The following is a 19,319-nucleotide window of genomic DNA, read 5'->3' as shown; positions in this document are numbered from 1 at the left end:
AGGGAAGCCCCACGAAAACTCATCAGTAATAATAAAAAAAAGTTGATGTACTGAGATAAAAGTAAGATTTTCAACTTTTTTCTAATGATATTCATATGGATAGTAATATCAAACCCGTACCGCCTGATATCATGCTTGCTACCAATATCAGTGTCGAAAGTGAAATTCAGTGCTAGACCAATATCTTACGTCATTTGATATTATTGCCAGTATGCAGCACTGGTCATAACTCGAAAACACTCTTGACAATAAATCAAAGGTTGAGCCCCCAGATTTAAAAAAGCGTTATGTTGGACCACCCTAGTCTTCATAGAAGTTCTTTATATTTCAATAGGTCTTCTTTTTATAAAAATGAGGATGGTCCTCATTTTATATCAAATCAGGAATCTAACTTTTTTGTTTAAAGTTATAGGTGGTTAAATTCTCTTGCACAGGTGTAAACAACAAGCAACTAAGCTGAAAACATCATTTATCTAGCTTTTCATTTGACCATGCTAGATCTATTCTTCTAGTTTAAATTAAGGTGCCCCCAAAAAATCAGTGTCGTTACATTACATATGTGAGTTTTTATTCGCAAAAAATCAACGGTTAAAGCCATTGCTTACAAACGCATTTTTAAATTTCTTCCTCATACAATTTCTATGACATTTACCTCCTCTGATTCTGGACCAGATGGAATGGTCAGATTGTTAGCAATCTCCATCGTGGCTGAATCTAAAATTCCGCCTGTACTGCAAACAATTCCAGCAACTCAAACGGCATACTAGTTCCATTCAGATCAATTCCAAAACCAAGCAAAATGTAAATCATTAGTGATTTGATGTTCTAACTTTGGCAATAAAACTTTGAAAACTCTTCCCATATTCCTAGCGGAACTGCAAGCACTGCATTCAACAATTTGTACGTTCTAAAATTAAGCCAGCACGGCACGGTACTCAGCTTCGCCACAGCTCCACATTCACTTTTTAAATAATTGAAGAAAAGATTACTTTTTCAACGGCATTTCTTTCCGCTGACAACCCATTCTCGTTACATTTTATGTTCGTATTCTCGAACCGCAATCGCCCTTTCTGGGTTGGGGAAAAAAAAAACGTCCTTCTGAATCGAAAGGGAGGAAAATTGCCCTCGCTTTTGGAAAGAACGGTAGCGCGCACTTTCTGATACTAACCGATTTTTCTACTTTCTTCTCTTTCACATCGTGCTGTTCCCGATGGAACTTTCTTCTACATGGCCAAACCTCATCAAACAACAAACGACCGACTGGGTGCCAACCTGCCAACATGGTAATACAACAACAAAAACAACAACGGCAACCATCGTGGTACATACTACTGCCACTGCAGGCATCGGTTACGAAAACCTCAACCCGACCGATTCTGGTGGTGATAAGCTGCGGATGTTGCTTCCTGCAATCGTGCATCGCGTTCGCCATCATGCTGCCGATCCTGTACCAGCGGAGATGCTGTGTGACCTTTTTAAAAATGCAATTCTGCTCCGCCACATCGATGGCGATGGCAATATTCATCCTGGGACTGCTACAACTTTTCCCACAAGTAAGTTCTATGTAGAATGTGCATACATGAGAGAGGGGGGAGGGACACTATTCGGCGCGTCTCGTCTTCCCCAACCGTTCATGGAATCACGCACTTGGGCACACTAGCATGTTGCAGAATAAGATTGTTTGCTGTTGCTAGCGAATGGTACTGAGGGGCCTTCGGAAGACTAGAAGTTTTCCATTATCCAGCAACACATCCCAAAATAGTAGCAATCGGGCAAAACTTATTTTCGTCTGAACACGTCGTTGTCGTCGTGGCCGTCGCTTCTCGCGACTGCTGGAATAGTGTCATCCCACACCGCAAGTGACAATCACAATAACGATGATAACAAACTTTCCGTTTATTTATAAGTCAAATATTAAACAGCTGGCAGAAATGATGGAAACTGTATGTAAAGTGCACACGGGATGTTCAAAACGAAGAACTTACCGGATAGTAAGGCTATGTTCCATTTGAGAATTTTTTACTTTAATTTGACAGATGGAAAATTTTCAAATAAACCTACTATTAGATTTATTTCTGACCGACAAGGAATCATTTTTGACAAACACCTTTTCAAAACAGAAGGATTGTCAAATATTATTATTTATTTTCGAAGTGTAAATTTTAAATGAAAATTCACCTTATGGAACACAGCCTAGAAACATGCTATAGAGCAGTTCCACGCCAAATGCATTATTGTTTGTTATGGTCAATCTTTCACATTTGAGCTAACATTCAGTCATTTTGAATCGCGCAAAAAAAAACTACCAAATAGCGTATTCAAAATTTTCCAACAAATCAAATCTCAAAAGTAGAAAGTTAAATGTTGAAGGAAAAATTTATTTAGTTTTTTGGAAAAGAAAATTGATTAAAACTTAATAACGAAAAATTACCATATTTTTAATGGCTGTCATTAAAATCGTATAAAACATGCTATCTTTTGTGAAATTTTCAAATTGGACCAGGCGTGTAAACACACCGACTGGGATTTAACCTACACACTTAAAAAAATTCATGTAAATGTAGATGCTCTGAGACTGACATATACGAGTGTCAATGTTGACATAAAATTGAGTCATAATAGACGCGAAATTTAGCTCAATCAAACGTACTATTCGTCGAGTAACGAACTTTTTAGTCTCGGAGCACATAATTTCATCTTTAATGTCATAGATGGATTCCGTCACGTGTAAAATTAGGTATTTCTAAGTGTGTAGGCTTTTTGGGGTGAGAGGTGTTGGATCGCACCATCGGTGCCGGGCTCTACGGCATTTGAATATATAAAGCGTTACCAGTAAAAGCCCCCCGGCACGATGGTAGCGATGCGATCCACATTGTCTGTATCATAGTGTTTTGTATGCATTTGTTATTGTTTACCTTTTTTTTTTGTATGGTTGTTTTTAGTTGTAAATAATTATTGTGAGTGAGTTTATTGTTCGGGATTAATATTTAAGGACTCATTTTTTGGTGAATAGTTTAAGTTATTCCTTCCTCCTCCGAGCAGGCAGTAGCCTTTCGGAGGCAATAAAACAGTGAACCAAGTGGTAAATAATAGCAGTGTTTTAATTAAACTCTGTAAAAGTCTTCGCCTTGCCGATTTCCATCACACTGTAAAACCACAACGTAGGGCCTAGTCGTATCCTGACCAAACAAGAGGTAATCACGCTTACCTACCGAAATTGTTGGACGTCTATAGAGACACTCAGAAAGACTCATGTAAATTTAGGTGCTCTGAAAGCAACATATGATAGCTCTTAGAAAATTGTATGTAAATTTAGGTGATGTGAGACTGACATATACGAGCGTCAATTTTGACATAAAATTGAGTCACAATAGACGTGAAATTCAGCTCAATCAAACGAACTTTTCAGTTTCGGAGCACTTAATTTTACATGACAAGTTTGTTTACGTCTCATCCTTTATGTCAAAGATGGATTCCGTCACTTGTAAGGTTAGGTGTTTCTATGTGTGTAGACAGTTTTCATGATTCAGTATATAGTAACTGGCAAATGTACCCAGATAAAAAACCTGAATTTTAATTGTGATGTAAACATTCATTCACGTAGACTCGTATTTCATTTCACGCATCCGAGCAACTTGCAGACAATGTTGTTTACAAAGATGGGCTTTTGTATACAATATTTGCTACATTGCATGAAATGTGTCAGAATGTGTCATGATGTATAATCTAAACGTAGGTATATGATATGTGACGCTCCATTTATGTGCATCATATTGAACAGAAATTTACACTACTTTTTCGAACTGTATACCATATGGGGAAAGGGTGGTTAGGTATAGTTACACACTACGAAAATGTCGTATAAATTTTGGTTTTCTGAGACCGACACATGTAACCGGCCCTTTTGGCAGACAAATTCAATCAAACGGTCTCTTCGTCGAGTTGCTTATGTTTCGGATTTGAAACACTTAATTTTACATAAAATATTTGTTTACGTTCCATGATTAACGTCCAATAAGGATTACGTCTCGCTTAAAAGTAGCTACTTCTAAGTGTGTACTTTACAAAAATGGTTGAATCGCTGAGAAGTGAAAGGCCCGCACTGATATCCGAACAGCTTATATATTTAATTTTGTGTGTGTGCTTCAAATAATTCAGTGGCGATTTTCGCTCGAATGGCCTTTCTGGTCAGCATTCAACCGTTTGCTGTATAATCCTTCACTAGCCGTAATAACTATTTAGATTTAAGCTAGATGTAAGTAAGATTAACTAATTTAACTTTCTATAGTAATTTTTCACCCGCGTGTATCTGGTTCAATTCTTTCTTTTTCGTTCCTGCAGACTGACGTTTCGACACAGAGAGTTTGTTGCGCGTAGACTCGCCGCTCGTGTCGTGATGTTCAGACGGCCGGGTTGCCAATTCAACCGTTCAATCAGTCGATGTCCCTGTGCTAACATCCTCCCCCGAGTGCGGTCCACTGGCCTCAATGACCGCACTGCTACTTGAAACATCGAGTACCACCAGTTTCGATACCGGCCGACGAAGAACTCCTCCCGCAGTCTTGATCATAGCCTGGCGCACGTGACCATCCAGTGCTCTGATCGACTCAATCACGATCCCGCGAGTCCAGCCATTCCGCTTGCCCTCATCCGCTATCAACACCAAGTCTCCATCTTGCACGCACCGGGCTTCATCGTACCACTTGATCTGCCTCCTCATCACCGGCAAGTACTCCTTCAGCCAGCGTTGCCAGAATCGGTTGAGCTGCCGCTGGATGTGGTTCCACAAGTCCCGAGAAACCCCCTGTTGAGGCTCGATACACACGCTTGGCTGTTTGACCCCGTTAGAGCTCCCCAGCAGGAAATAGTTCGGAGTAAGCGATTCAGATTCCGCAGAATCAAGTGGTAAGTACGTGAGTGGTGAGTGGTGGTACGCATCCCCTATCGCCGCCTTCACTGAACGGACGAGTCGCTCTCATGCACCGCCCATGTGCGGAGCGCTTGGCGGAATGAAGGTCCACTTCGTGTTGGCACTGGTGAACGTTGCTGATGCTCCTTCGTCGATCTGATCACGAAGCTGTCGTTCAGCCCCGTGGAAGTTTGTAGCGTTATCACTGAAAAACTCCACAGGCGATCCTCGGCGGCAGACAAATCGTGGGATGCAGGAAATACACGACGCAGCTGACAGGCTGTACGCCACTTTGAGGTGAACGGCGCGCGCACAGTCAAGCAAGTGAAGAGCGCAATCCACCTTTTTACATTCGAGCGGCCCTGCTTGACTAACAATGGGCCGAAGTAGTCCACTCCTACGTAACTGAATGGACGGTCGTGAATGGCCAACCGTGCTGGTGCCAGTGGTGCCATCGGAGGAATAGGTGGAAGTGCCTTACGAATTTTGCAGAATTGGCAGCTTCATCCGATCTGCTTTACCACCGATTGCAGTTTCGGTATGATGAACAGCTGGCGGACTTCGTTCACTACCGTTTCGGAGTTTGCATGACGGTAGAGCCGATGATAGCGTGCGACCAGAAGTTCCGTGCACCGATGCTTTCTTGGCAGGATTACTGGAAAGCGCACGCTGTGATGAATATCCTTCGCCGCTGCAATCCGGCTGTTTTGACGCATCAAACCCCGTTCATCCATCATTGGCATCAGTTGGTAAACGATGCTCGATCTGTCAATCGATTCCTTCTTGGCTTCCGGTAGTACTTGATTATTCTTCAGCGTCGTTACCTCATCTGCAAAGGTTTCTCTTTGGACCTGCTTCAGAACTTCATTTTCGGCATCATCCAGCTCCTGTTGAGTTAATCGACCACTGCGTTTTTCTCACTTCTTGGTTACGTTGAAAATGAATCGTAGCACGTAAGCCATACTACGCTGCAACCTCTCCCATTTAGAGAACCGCTCGTAGGCGATCAAAGGTTGCCAAGTGGTGTGAAAGAGTACTGATGATCGAACTTCTACGGCGGTATCCACGACTAGATCCGTAGAATTCAGCCATTCATGTTCCGGAAAGCGCAAGAACTCCGGTCCGTTGAACCACTTGCTGTCGCTACTGAAGTAGGGTCCACTTCCCCACTTTGTTGCCTCATCTACTGCGTTAGACTCCGACGGAACCCATCTCCACTCATCGACTGTTGTATTTTCGAGAATTTCGCCGACCCGGTTGGCCACGAACGGTCGATAGTTTCTCGGATCTGCGCGCATCCACGAAAGCGCAACGGAGTTGTCCGTCCACTGTACTCGTCTTCTGATGGTAATGGAGTGGTTGGCTTGCACGAACTTAATCATTCTTGTTCCCAGGAGACATCCTTGAAGTTCCAGCTTCGGTATAGTCATTGGCTTGAGTGGTGCCACTTTCGCCTTCGCTGCGATCAGTGTGCACTGGGGTGTGCCATCAGCGGTGATTGTCCTCAGGTACAGCGCACAGGAATACGCAAGCGGACTGGCATCTACGAAGACATGAAGTTCAGTAACTTCATACGAACGTGCTGACGCTTCTGGGAAATAGCAGCGAGGAATGCGAACGTTCGCGATGTACGAAATCATCTTGATCCACCTGCACCAGTTTCCATACTGATTTCCACCGACTTCTTCATCCCATGCGGTTCCAGCGCGCCACAAGTCCTGCACCAGAATCTTGCCGTGGATGAGAAATGTGGCCAATAAACCCAACGGGTCGAACAGAGTCATGACGCAGCGTAACACTTGCCTCTTCGTTGGGATTCTGTCGTTTTCCAGGAGAGATGGAACTTCATCGCTCATTCGAGTGCTGAACGATAGTTCGTCCGTTACTGGGTCCCACAACATCCCGAGCACACGTTCAGTAGTGGTGCTCGTAGTTATCAAGCTTTTACTGGTAGCTGCTTGAGTCTCCCCGAGGTTCTCCAGAACACTTTCGTTGTTCGATATCCAGTTCCTCAATTCGAACCCACCGTTCCGGAAAATCTGACGTACTTCCTCAGAAATACGAAGAGCTTCTTCTTCCGACCCAAAGCTATCGAGATAATCGTCCACGTACGTGCTCTGCAGTATTCCTTCCGCTGCTCTGGTATATCGAACACTGTGCTCCCGAGCGTTCGTATTTTTCACGAATTGTGCCGACGCTGGTGAGCATGTCGACCCAAACGTTGCAACATCTACCAGGAATATTTCCGGGTCCTGACTTGGATCCAAACGCCACAGGATTCGCTGCGAATGTTTGTCAGCCGTGCGCATCAGAATCTGCAAGAACATTTCCTTCATGTCAGAGCAAACCGCAATCTTGAACTGCCGGAAGCGGAACAATACTCCTAACAGCGACACCAACGGTCCGGCCCTTTTAGCAGCATTCTGTTTAGCGAAACTCCGTCCACCTTGGCAGCAACGTCCCAAACGATGCGTATTTTCCCTGGTTTCTTCGAGTTGGTCACAACCCCCACAGGGAGGTACCAGATTCTGCGAGGATTCGCATCTTCGAGTTCGTCCGTTGTGGCTTTATGAATGTAGCCCTTGCTTACGAACTCTTGCATCTGCCGGAAAACGTTCTCTTTCAACGCTGGATCCCGTGACATCCTCCTTTCCAGGCATTCCAGCCTGCGAAGTGCCATCGTGTAGCTATCTGGCAGCTCCGCGTGAAAATATTATAAAGGACAAAATGGAACTCACCAAATCTGGCCAAGTGAACCTAACAAGCTGGCTTGATGTGTTAGAGGGGAAGTCACAATTGTAGACGTTTCGCTTCACGGGGTAATCCGGTTTGTGGTAGAGCTTGCACGAAATGTCCCGATTGTACACACTAAGATTTGGTTTTCGTGTTCGGTAAATTTTATCGAAATCAGAACAGCTGAACGTTCGGTAAAACTTTGACCTTCATTTTAAAGTCCATTGAATTAAAAAATAGTTTCAAAACATGTTCAACCTTGTTTAAATGATCAAATCTTGTCATTTTAGTGTAGATTTAGTTTCAAAGTAACTGAAAAGCAATTGAATTAAATTGCATAAATTTTACCGAAAACTTCAGCTGTTCAGATTTTGGTAAAAATTACAGAAGTCGGCGATAATTTCTAAGTGTGTAGTCTTTAAATACCTCTTGGTCGTTTGATACAATCCGCGTACTGTGGAATTTGATTCAGGAAAATCAGGTATCTGGTCGTCACCAATATCACTTTACTGTTAAAAATACCGAAACAATGCAAAATCCAAAAATGTGACGGGAGAATTTTTTTCGAAACCACTTCATATATGTGTTGTCACAAAGTGCAATTCGAAGATTGTATGCATTAATATTGTGAAAATACCAATCTCGGGTCGTAATAGAAATCAGGGGTATTTTACAGCTGTCAAACCCCATACTGTCAGAATGAATCCAACATGTCTTAAATTCTGACTTTCTGATACCTATGGGTTTTGACGTTTTGTTACTGAGACATATCTTGTTAGAGCTGGAATTTGGGCGTAACGGCTTTTGTAATCAATGTCTTCTACCGATGATTTCTCGAAACTCAAGGCACGCCCACGCAAACCAACATAACCAACGGGAATGGGATGTCTTCCCCTACCAGATGGTGACGTTGATTTGAGTGAGTTTATTTACAAAAGCTGTTACGCCATAATTCTAGCTCTATCAAAAACAAGTTGCTTCGATATTCTATTACCATGAAGGTTTCAAAATGTGGCTCAGTAATAGTCCCCTGGTAGAATGTGATCACTGATAATTGATATTTTGATCGAAAAATGGAGATTGCGCTTTGCTTGCGGGAACTGATGACCTTGATCAATGTCCAAATAATACTCTCTAACAAATTTTTGGTGGCCCTGAAAAGGACCGTTTTGTAGTGATGGTTGAGTAATTCTGAGCTAGGTGTTCAACACGGATGAGGCTGTCGAGCTGTATGTCGTTTGGAGCGAGGGTGACACGCTTGGCATAGATGAAAGACCCGTAGCGACTCACGAAGAGCTACTGATTCCGATCCATAGCATAGCGGTGCAGCTTCTTCCTCCTTTGATAGTTGTTTATGTGGACTCTGCAGCTCGCTGCTTGCAGGCAGCCTTTCGTTGTAACTGGAGAACAATTTTCAACGCCACACACCGAAAGCACTGCTACTGCATCTACTGCTGCTACTAATTTCGACGACCGAACACCACCACACAGTGGTGTGGTCATTGGGAGCGTGTGGTTCTGAGAATAGCGAGGAGTGTGCAAAATATTACGCAATTCCATCCTCCCTATTCGCACGCGCCCGAGGATCGGAGGCGAATGCCACTTCGATTTGTTTCGTCTACTTACTACTCTCTGACGACTGTGCTGGGGAAGCAGCATATGCATGTAGGTAATTGGTGGATTTGTTAGTTAATTCGACGTTTTTGGACAATTCTGGACATTTACCAGTTTTGAATAGTTTCTTGTTGAAAATCAACATTTGAAAACATTGTTGCGTAGCCATAGCCATATTTCTGATCGATTGATGATAAAATTATTGAAATTGGACCAGGGGCAGCTGAGTTAATAACGTTCAAAATCTTTCTTAATTTGTTACATGTTCCATTTTCGGTTTTCACAAAGTGTACCCCCATATATAAATCAAAGACGTAGTCCTACGTCAAAATAATAGAGTAAACACTACAGCAAACAACACGTAAATTAATCATTTTGTCAAGCTTCTGCATTCATGTTCCATCAGATGTCACTGCTGTTGTTTGCGGTGACATCTATCGGAAACTACACACAATCTGTTTTCCTATAATTGTTCACAGAGAACACTGCAGTGCAAAACATGTCTGGTATCTCTATATATGCATTTAGATTATTGTTCGAAGTCCCTCCTTTTTTACACATTCTGCACACAAAATAGCTCACGAATTTTATGTATGGGGCAGGGCATAAAGTATCTTTTTTGCAGAATATGTAAAAAAAGGAGGGACTTCAAATGTTAAAGTAAATGCATATATAGAGGTACCAGACTTGTTTTGTAGTGTCAGGTACTCTATTTTGTAATCTGTGAAAGGGAAATCACAAATCGAGTGTCAACAAAATACATGGCATGTTGAGTGATTGCCGTCGTGAGAGCAAATTTTCTTTCTCAAATTTGAATTTTTTGGCTCTCTGGGAACTGGTAGTAAAGTAGGTAAAACTGTATGGGGAAAATCATTTTTAATTAATAATAGCTTGTTTAACAATAATTTCCGGGAAAAACAGAACGACAAAGTCCCTGAATAATTTCTTTAGTTTGTCGTGCACTTTTTTTCACCTGAATATGCGCCGAAAGCGAATTATTCCCACTTCTCTCAATTTCTATATGGGGATTGTTATCACTTTCTACCAGCGGAACAGCGCCATCTCTGTGGGAAATGGTCGAACAAAATGATTAATTAAAAAAACTGTATATCTAAACCTATAATTAGTGTTTTGAACGGCGCCGGTGGTGTAGTGGTAAGGCATAAGGCTGAGGCATAACATCTCTGATCACGCCTTCCTTCGGAAGGGAAGTAAAGCCGTTGGTCCCCGGTTCATGAGTTGATGGGTCGATAGGTAAGGTCCAGGTGTGGGAGCTGCCTTCCTGGCACGTCGGTAGCATTGGTGCTCAGCACGGAAAACAAGATCGACGGAAAAAACAAACCAAAGGAAAAAAATAGTGTTTTGATTTCCAGGGGCAAGACAATTCTGATATTTGTATTTGAAAATGTCATTAAACATTTCTAAATATCATCGAAAATATTCAAGACATTTCAAATTTTCATCGCAGAATTCCTAAAAAATAATACGACATCCCTGTGCAAGACTGGTATAGCGATTAGCATTCATACCTCGCACGCCGAATATTAAAATTTATGCTGTATACACTCGTCAAAAGTAGATTATTGAATCAGCAAACAAATACGCTTGAGCGCACGGTTAGGATTCTCAAGGATTTCGATCAAGAAAAGGTAAACCAAAACCCCGTCTACCGGTGATGAATTTTCAGCCAAAGAACAACAAGTTTCGAAATAAGGCTGAAGCATCATCATCTTCAGGCATTCTACTCCGGCCAGCATGGTATCATATATTTTCACTGAAAAGTTTTGAGTGAGTAACTATTTAAAAACTTTATCAAGTTTCCATCGCTCGGCAGCATTCACTCATCTATGCTCGTGCCGAGAAAAGAGTTTTCGAGAGGGATGCTTGCTTCCAGACTGATTTCAATAAAGCGCAAAAAATTTGCAATTCATCCCTTACTGTTGTTTTTTGTTGCGTTTCATGTAAAAAAATGTTTGCCTTAAATCGTCAATCCTCAACTCTTGGCCAAACAATGCTTCCAGGAAAGCTTCTTTTTCTTGTCTACGTACACGTCTTTGCTGTTTGGTTGCTTTTGCAGGCTCCTTAACCTTAAGCGTCAGCTGTTCATTCAGATTTTTGCATCAGTTAAAATTGTTTTTGGGACGGGCGGCATTCTTCGGCGCAATCGTTGATTTGACGTTGAAATAAATTGCACTTTGCTGCATCAAAAAAGTATTTAATTTTTTGTTATAGTTTAAACGATAACACGATCAAAATGATAATCCGCTTCACTAAATTGATGCTTCACGCTTCGATTCGTCAATTTCCTGATTTTGAAGAGGTTCAGAATGTATTCTCCATTTATTTTTTGCCTGAAAAAAAAAACAAATCATTGCTGCCTTGTTTGCAGAAGACTTTCTTCGTTTGCAGTGGCTGTTTTTTTTTCTCTCATCGCTGATTTTCCGCCCTCTAGCTGATATACACTGAAGCGAGTGGGCTTTATCCAAATAGCCCAAGAAGACAATCAAACAAAGACTTGAAAGTTGGCAAAAAAAAATCAGTCAAGATACATTTTCTTTTGCGCTGCTATTCACGCTCCAAAATGACTGGCTGAGCTATAAACGGGTTTGGCTTTGGGCTTTTTCGTCATTTTTTCCCAGTCCACTTTCGGTTCCTTTAGTCACTTTTGTTCCGAGGCGTTAGAATAACACAAATAGAGGCCTTCTTTGTCTGAAGAGCGTTGGAAGGGGCGGTGGGGGGAGGGGTTAAAACCAAACCGATGGTGGCGAAGATGCGAAAACAGCTTATTTTCCTCCATCGTTCATTTTTCATAGAATGTGCAGTCCTTGGTAAATACCGGGCAACGAAGAAAAACAGGATTTCTTGTAACTTCGCCTCCGGAGGCAATCTTTCGTAACATTCTAATTATGGCAGATTTCTTCTTCTTCTTCTTCTTCTTCTTCTTCTTCTAGCTTGCATTTCAAGGTTATTACTCATCGTTTATAAGCTTTCTGCATGCTCAAAACTTAGTGTTCTAAGACGGACTTCCACAGTTATTTATTTTGTTGCCTGTACCATCTTTGCCAGAAATAAAGCTAGCTTCATGATAGGTAGGGATATTCATTTTGTAATTTTAATACTATTAGAATGAATTCTGAGGGGCCTGCTACTATCCCCCTGCTCTTTCGATTCGTATTGATGTCCCTCAACAACAAAATTTGTGCCAAATTTGAACGAATTTGGTTGCGTTCTGGACTTGCGGATGAGCTTTATAATTTGTATGGCAAAATGTACGGCAAACGGATCAAAATGGTTCAATTGACTTGCAGCTTTTGAGTGTTCTCCGCTGATACACACCACGTCTCGCTGGCGTATAACAACACAGATTTCACGTTCGAGTTGAAAATTCGGATTTTGGTGCGTTGACTTATCTGGTTGGATCTCCATATGTTTCGTAAACTCGCAAAGGCAGCCCTAGCCTTCTTGATTCGTGCACCTATGTTGCTCTTGGTCCCGCCGTCCGACGCTATTTGGCTGCCAAGATATTGGAAACTTTCGACCTTCTCCACTGCTTGCCCCGCTACCGTAAAGTTGGAAGGGTCGCCCGTGTTGATATCCAACGATTTGGTCTTGTTGACGTTGATGGTGAGACCCGCTGCAGAGGAGCGTTCGGCTAGGTCATTGAACTTACTCTGCATATCAGAGCGCCGTTGTGCTAGTAAATAGAGCAACATCATCAGCCAAATCGAAGTCGTTGAGATGCTCCATGATAGGCTACCAAAGCAGCAAACTGTTCGGTACACGGTCAATTGCACCTACCATGATCTCGTCGATTACGATAAGAAACAGTAGCGGTGATAGTATACATTCTTGTCTCACACCAGCGACTACCCGGATAGGGTAGGACAAGGCTCCGTTATACAAAACTCTGCACGTGAAAGCCTCATACTTCGCTTCGATGAGGTTGACGATTTTATCCAGGACTCCCTTGCGTCTCAGGGCGCCCCACAGATTCTCGTGATCGAAAGCTTTTTCGTAGTCAATGAATACCAAATAAAGGGACTCTTGGAATTCATTGACCTGCTCCAGGATGATGCGAAGCGTGACAATATGGTCCACACAAGATCTTCCGGCACGGAATCCTGCCTGCTGCCGTCGGAGAGTCGCATCGATCTTCTCCTGTATCCGATTCACGATAACTTTGCACAGAACTTTGAGAACAATACACAGTAACATGATGCCTCGCCAATTGTCGCACACAGTCAGATCCCCCTTCTTTGGGACCTTCACTAAGGTGCCCTGCATCCAGTCGGCCGGAAAAGTCGCGGTGTCCCAGATATTACAGAATAGTTGATGCAGCATTTGTGCGGATAGCATGGGGTCAGCTTTGAGCATATCCGCTGATATGCGATCGACCCTTGGAGCCTTGTTGGATTTCATGCTTCGGATAGCTGCTTCAATCTCCTGCAGTGATGGGGCCTCGAAATTGACGCGAATGATGCACCGCACCCTAGGCGGATCATGCCGAGATGTTGATGGCTGGTTGGCCGTCGAAACTTGAAGAAGTTGTTCGAAGTGCTCAAACCAGCGTTTCAACTGGTCAGTGAGATCGGTAAGCAATTGTCCAGTCGTGTCCTTCACTGGCATCCTCGGGTTCATCCTTGCTCCACTCAGGCGTCGTGACATATCGTAGAGGAGGCGTTTATCGTCAGTGTTTGCGGCTTTCTCCCCTTCGTCGGCCAGAGAGTTCACCCACGCTCGCTTGTCCCGTCTGCAAGAGCGCTTGACTTCCTTCTCTAGAGCTGAGTACCGAGTACTCCTCTGGTTCTCGCCCGCTCTATCGCGGCTTTTGCTTCTGTACGCTCCTCAATATTCCGCCAGGTTTCATCTGTGATCCACTCTTTCCTCTGGGTGCGCAGCTCACCCAAGTTGTTCTCGCTTGTTTCTATAAAGGCATTCTTGATGGCCGTCCATTGTTTTTCTACGCTGCCACCTTCTGGAACGGCCGCAGCTCGAGTCTCAAGTTCTTGAACAAAAGACCTTTTTACGCTGGATCTTTGAGTCGGCGTGTGTTGAACCACCGCCCGAGTCTCTCCTCCCGTCGCTGGATCCGCGCCATGCGTATGCGGATTTCGCCGATTAAAAGGTGATGGTCAGACGCGATGTCAGCGCTTCGTTTATTCCGGACATCAAGAAGGTTCCGGCTCCATTTTCTGCTGATGCAGATGTGGTCGATCTGATTTTTGGTATGTCCATCACGGGAAACCCACGTGACTTTGTGCACTGGCCGATGGGGGAAGAGCGAGCCCCCGATCACCATGTCGTTATTGCCATAAAATTCTGCAAACAGCTCACCGTTCTCGCTCATTTCGCCGAGACCATGGCGTCCCATGACACGCTCATAGTCCGTGTTGTCGGAGCCGATCTTCGCATTGAAGTCGCCAGTGTAGATCTTGATGTCACTCTTTGGAACCTTATCCACGACGGCATTCCGTTGACTGTAAAAATTCTCCTTGTCCTGTAGCTCGGCAGCATCGGTTGGCGCATAACATTGGATTATGGTAAGGTTACGAACCCGTGTTCTAAATCTGGCAACAATTATCCTCTCATTAACAGGCCAGGAGACCAACTCCACGATGGCGGGGAGCGTTTTCACCTCGAATACCAGAGTATAGTAGTACCTGTCCCGACGACAGTTTGTGTTCTTCAAAGTTTGGCCAACGAACTTCACTCAGTCCCAGGATTTCTAGCTTCATGCGTCGCGCCTCGTTGGCGAATTGTGCCAGTTTACCCTGCTGGGCTAACGTCAATACTTTCCATGATCCAATTCATGTCCGTTGTTTTGCGCTAAAAGTCGTTGCCGTTAAATCAGTTCGATGTCTTTCTCTGTAGGTTTCTGTAACAATTGTAAAGGTTTCAAAGACAGTATGTGGTTGGCCTAAGGTCTCCTATCCGCCGTGATGGGGCTGCCATCTTAGGTGTAGCTTCCGGGGAAGAGCATTTCTTATTCAGCCGCTGGATGCCAGTCAGACGCTGTTTGAGCCGCACCTCCATGGTGAACAGACGCTCGGGTTGGCGAAACATTTCCTCTATCACCGTGCTATGGTTACCGCGCCAGTGTTCGCGTCGCACCTCCTCACTCTGCTATTGTCGGATTGACAACATTACCCAGGCTACGCCAACCAGCTGTGTCCATGTTTCAGCTGGCAGTCTTTTGTGATCATATGACTCGCGGAGGTGTGAGGTAGGAACTTGTGAGGACCGGAGCTAGGTATATCGCTCCTTCCAGATTGTGACGCATCATTTTGTAGCCCCTGTTTGTAAATGTTTGTAAACTTAACAAAATATGCCCAATACTGAGCCACTAAGTGATAAATGTATGCTGAGTCAGCTGACAAAAAATCTGAAACGTACCTTTTCAAATTGTGCTTTTAGAGCCCTATTTTTTCTAAAATTTACGTACAGCTGAACGATCATTTTTTTTATTTATTTATTCGTCAATCAATCAAATCGTAGACTACATAGAACTTATGTTCTATGGCTTCGCAGGGTTCTGAAATATATTTTTAATTTGTTGAGGGCATATTTAGGTCAATCATTTCACAATGATGATTAGTAAACAGTCATCATCTGATCTACAGGTCCAAATTTAGCGTAATTGGTCGGTACTGCGAACAAGTGTCGATTGCGTAATTGTCGTGAAGCTGCATACAAATTTAATCTTGACAATAGACCAATAGCAGTGTTCACTCGGCTGTCGACAAAAGCAGACCACTCTCAATGTGTGTCACGTGATCGTCTGTTTACTCGGCAGCAACCATTGTGTGGTCCTCCTCATTGTTCTTCATCAGCAGTTCTTTCAGTCGATGCATCGTCGACTTTGGAAAGCAACCATTTCGTGATGAATGTGTGAGTACTGACCATGTTTTCCGTCCATTGGTGCATTGGAAGCGCTCTGACCCTCGTTGGCGAATCTGCCATATAATGAAACCACTGGAAGCGGCTCCCGTTCTGATGGAGGAGGCTTATTGGACAGCGGAAGATAAAATGTTTATTGTGTTGTACCTTTTGACTATAGTTTTAAGATGTATTGTATAGTGAACAAGAATCCTCGGCCCTGTAAAATTAATTCGGTTGAGCCTTATCAAATAAATTAATTTAAAAAAAATAGATCAATAGCTGAGTCAATGCGTTGCGAAATAATAATGTTTAATAAAGAAATCTTTGGGTAATCCCGACGTTCTTTCAATGTTTGTATGCTGATCAACAAGCAACGTGCTTCATATGATGGGAGAGAAGAAGCTGTCCAACCTAGCTTACGTAGTGCATATAATAAAAACTGCTTTTGGATTGACTCTATTCGTTCTTCATGCTTTTTTCATATAAGGTGACCAAACAACGCTACAATATTCTAATATCGACGTCACATAAGCAACGTAAAGTTATTTTAATTGTATAAGGATCTTTAAAGTGGAGACCGAAACGTTTTATAAAATTAAGCATATTGCCTTCTCTTCTTGTTCGCATTTCAAGCTTATTGCTTAGCGCATATTAGCTTATTGCGTGCTCTCAACTTAGTGTTCTAAATGCACTTCCACAGTTATTAATTGAGAGCTTTCGATGCCAATACCAATGCATGAATTTGTATATTGTGTGGCAAGCACAATGATACTCTATGCCCAGGGAAGTCGAGAAAATTTCCAACCCGAAAGATTCCCTCGACCGGACCGGGAATCGAACCCGCCACCTCCGGCTTGATAATACCGTGCCTTTACTGACTAGGCTATGAGGCCCCTAAGCATATTGCCTGCTCTTTGTATTATTGTGTTGTGATGGTCCACAAATGTCGATTTAAAATCTAGAATAACACCTACATTTTCACATTTTTGAACATTTTCATTTCCTAATGTAATACGAAGATTTTGTTTGTTAAGTTTTCTACTGTACGTTATAAGATTACATTTTTTAATATTTAGTTTCAATAAACTTTTACTACACCATCTGTGAAAAACATGTGTTTCATTATGAAACACATTCATATCGTTACCGCTTCCTATTTCTTAAAATAGCTTCATGTCAGCAGCGCATGTAAGTACTCGGATATTTTTTTTTAATAATAGAGCCGTCATTAATTTATAAAATAAAAAGAAGGGGACCTAGGTGTGAGCCCTGGGGAACCTCTGACGTGACATGCATGAGAATTGTTGAATCTTACAATTTGCTGGCGATCAACTAAATACGACTTCATCTCAATTCCCTTTTTTCTAATTTAAAAATCAGCACGGAATATCAATTCTGTCAAACTTAGTTACCTCTGTCCATTGTATTTAATACGAAGTCCACAAATTCCAAAAAGTTCATGGTGGTTGAACGGCCTTTAAAAAAGCCACATTGTTCACTAGTTATTCTTTGTTTTATTTGGCCAAAAACGTTTTTATTTATAATTGAATCGAAGAGTTTTGAGATTCACGAAATGAGGTAATCCCACGATAATTACGAATATCGGATTTTTTACCAGATTTATAAATGGGTATTAAATAGGATTTTTTTTCCATTCCTTCGGGAATATACCGGATTCAAGTGACATATTCAACACCCAGAATAAAGGGGTTGTGTGTTCAGTTGCTAAATTTTTCATGAAAATAGGTGGGATTCCATCTGATCCTGAACCTTTAGTGGCGTCCAAATCTCTTAGGCCATTCCAAGTATCATGAACCGAAATGTTATTAGCGCCAACAGTAGTTGAAAAGTCAAGAAAATAAGAAAAGTATGCATAATCACGAGCTCCAGGAGAACGTGACGATGCCTTGTTGCTGTAACCGCCACACTCATTCCTTGTTGTGCTATTGACATTCAAATTTTGAGTTGTTTTTTGCGATGATCTTGAGTTATTTAACTGTTTTTCGATTATCGTTTACTGCATCTGACTCACTTCTGTTCAATGCTGATTGTTGATCGATTTTGTTTACTAATTTATCTGCAGCTAACCCTCTCTGCTGATTGATCTGTTTCGGTTCACTGCTACTGATTCGACTGCTGATCTAGGCTGCATTCGAACGTCGAACGATGCCTTTACCATGGCTCCAGCCAACGCATCGCCGGACGACGGCTTTCGTCGAGCTTTAAACTTTCGTCGCGGTTCCAGCGAGCTCCTGTCGCTAGACTGACTTAACATACTCTCCAGCCTTGCGCTAAAGAGTGATATCCACTCGTGGGTTTCAGTGGATTGGTTCCGATGATCTGTAGGCTGCGTTATAATTCCTTCTGATGGCTGATTTTGATGTCTGAACTTGAACACGTTATGTCGTTTGCGCTCCACTGAATACTCAAACTACCCGAACCTCCGAAGTTAAGGGGCTAGCTGAGCCCTCAGCCGAAGCGAAACTTCACGGTTGGGAAGTTACCTTTCCTGGAGGAAAGACGCAGATCCATTCCTGTGAGCTCTTGAGAATGGTGTATTTGCTTTTTCAGCAAGCTGACGAGACAACACGACTGCTGTGCACTGAAGTATATGTTTCTACTCTTGACGAGTGGACCTCTTCTTCTTGGTTAGCATATGCGGCACCAACGGGCTCGATACCGTTGGCTCGGAAGCTGTTTAACCCTGGTGGTTAACAGCGATTGTTTAACATCTCTTCACGCCCCAGCGACTCCTATCACTGGGATGTTGGCTAGCAGGTTAACTTCTGAGGTACCAACGGACTTTATACCGATGGCTCGGATGCTGTTCGACCTTGGGTGCTCGGTAGTGGATTTTTTTCCTTGATTTGTTTTCAATGCTACCGACGCCATGGAGGCAGCTGCCACACCTGGACCCTACATATCGACCCATCAACTCATGGACCGGGGACCAACGGCTTTACTTCCCTTGCGAAGGAAGGCGTGATCAGAGATGTTATGCTATGTTATGATGTACTTAATTCCATCCAAAGAAAACAAGTTGCACTTGCTTTCGTCACTCCACAGTATTCTGGACCAGTCCTTCTGAGTCCAGTGTTGATGAGCCTTTGCAAAAGCAATTAGGTCTTTGGGGATATGAATGGCTTCTTACTGGCCCGGCATCCCAGCAAACCAGCATCAGTTA

The 19,319-nt window shown here is 42.9% G+C and overlaps 1 protein-coding gene across 1 annotated transcript in view; it reads left to right on the top strand.

The window, feature by feature from the left end:
- LOC135709864 (uncharacterized) overlaps positions 1-19,319 on the top strand; it is a 949,216-nt gene that overhangs the window by 813,859 nt on the left and 116,038 nt on the right. Inside the window, exon 20 of the mRNA XM_065232287.1 lies at positions 1,344-1,553. Within this exon, the coding sequence (XP_065088359.1) occupies positions 1,344-1,553 (210 nt within the window). The remainder of the gene's footprint in view (positions 1-1,343; positions 1,554-19,319) is intronic.

This window comes from Ochlerotatus camptorhynchus, unplaced genomic scaffold, assembly GCF_037179485.1.
Source record: "Ochlerotatus camptorhynchus isolate MF236.1 unplaced genomic scaffold, CSIRO-AGI_Acam_v1.1 ptg000367l, whole genome shotgun sequence".
Taxonomy (NCBI): Eukaryota; Metazoa; Arthropoda; class Insecta; order Diptera; family Culicidae; genus Ochlerotatus; species Ochlerotatus camptorhynchus.
The sequence above is the reverse complement of the archived record's forward strand: the minus strand, read 5'-3'. Positions and strand labels throughout refer to the sequence as shown.